Source organism: Etheostoma cragini, unplaced genomic scaffold (assembly GCF_013103735.1).
Source record: "Etheostoma cragini isolate CJK2018 unplaced genomic scaffold, CSU_Ecrag_1.0 ScbMSFa_1628, whole genome shotgun sequence".
Taxonomy (NCBI): Eukaryota; Metazoa; Chordata; class Actinopteri; order Perciformes; family Percidae; genus Etheostoma; species Etheostoma cragini.
This window is the reverse complement of record NW_023265702.1, coordinates 241-1,657: the sequence shown is the minus strand read 5'-3', so window position 1 is coordinate 1,657 and position 1,417 is coordinate 241. Positions and strand designations below refer to the sequence as shown.

The window sequence follows — 1,417 nt, the reverse complement described above, 5'->3', positions numbered from 1 at the left end:
AAGATCTCCACGCTGTCCTACGACATCGAGGACGTAAAAGTCTCCACGCTGTCCTACGACCCAAAGATCTCCACACTGTCCTACGACATTGGCGAGGACCCAAAGATCTCCACGCTGTCCTACGACATTGGCGAGGACCCAAAGATCTCCACGCTGTCCTACGACATCGATGAGGACGTAAAAATCTCCACGCTGTCCTACGACATCGGTGAGGACGTAAAAGTCTCCACGCTGTCCTACGACCCAAAGATCTCCACGCTGTCCTACGACATCGATGAGGACATAAAAATCTCCACGCTGTCCTACGACATCGATGAGGACGTAAAAATCTCCACGCTGTCCTACGACATCGATGAGGACGTAAAAGTCTCCACGCTGTCCTACGACATCGATGAGGACGTAAAGATCTCCACGCTGTCCTACGACATCGGTGAGGATGTAAAGATCTCCACGCTGTCCTACGACATCGATGAGGACGTAAAGATCTCCACGCTGTCCTACGACATCGATGAGGACGTAAAGATCTCCACGCTGTCCTACGACATCGGTGAGGACCCAAAGATCTCCACGCTGTCCTACGACATCGGTGAGGACGTAAAAGTCTCCACGCTGTCCTACGACATCGATGAGGACGTAAAGATCTCCACGCTGTCCTACGACATCGATGAGGACGTAAAGATCTCCACGCTGTCCTACGACATCGGTGAGGACGACGAGTTCCAGGAGCTGGAGGTGAGGACGTATTTCATCTTCAGGAGGAAATAAATTGGAAAAATAGGAAAAATATGAATATTGTTTGTGTGTGTGTGTGTGTCTCTGTGTGTGTGTGTGTGTGGGTCTCTGTCTGTGTGTGTGTGTCCAGAGTGATTCCTCCAGCCAATCAGAGAGCGAGGATGCCTTCCTGCTGATGCCTCCCAGCAGCCACCTGGGCCTCAGCGTGTTCTCCATGCTCTGCTGCTTCTGGCCGCTCGGCATCGCTGCTTTCTACCTGTCACATGAGGTCATAAACACACACACACACACACACACACACACACACACACACACAGGATCTGTACAAGCACTAATGGAGAGATGTCAGAGTGGGGGGGCTGCCAGCTGAACCAGCACCCTGAGGTGGACTCTCTCCAGCCACCAATCCACAGTCCCTACTCTTTGGTCCATATGGGGATTTGAACCAGTGACCCTCCAGGTCCCAACCCAACTCCCTACGGACTGCAGAGCTACTGCCCCCCTAATGAATGCAGTATTGAATGCAGTATATATATATATATATATATACATGGTGTATGCAGTATTGTATGCAGTATATCTATATGTAGTGTAGTGTGTATTCTGACTGTAGATGATCTGGTTCTCCATTAATAGAAAGCTGCTCCTACACACTGCAGATCACTTATATAATAAGATCTGCTCT

General features: G+C 50.0%; 1 protein-coding gene across 1 annotated transcript in view; it reads left to right on the top strand.

Annotated features, from left to right (window-relative positions):
- Nucleotides 1–1,000, top strand: part of LOC117940078 — a gene marked incomplete at both ends in the record, with an annotated part of 1,336 nt that extends 336 nt beyond the window's left edge. The window contains 2 exons of the mRNA XM_034865473.1: nucleotides 4–732; nucleotides 863–1,000. Of these exons, the coding sequence (XP_034721364.1) occupies nucleotides 4–732; nucleotides 863–1,000 (867 nt within the window). The remainder of the gene's footprint in view (nucleotides 1–3; nucleotides 733–862) is intronic.
- Between the last annotated feature and the right edge of the window lie 417 nt (nucleotides 1,001–1,417).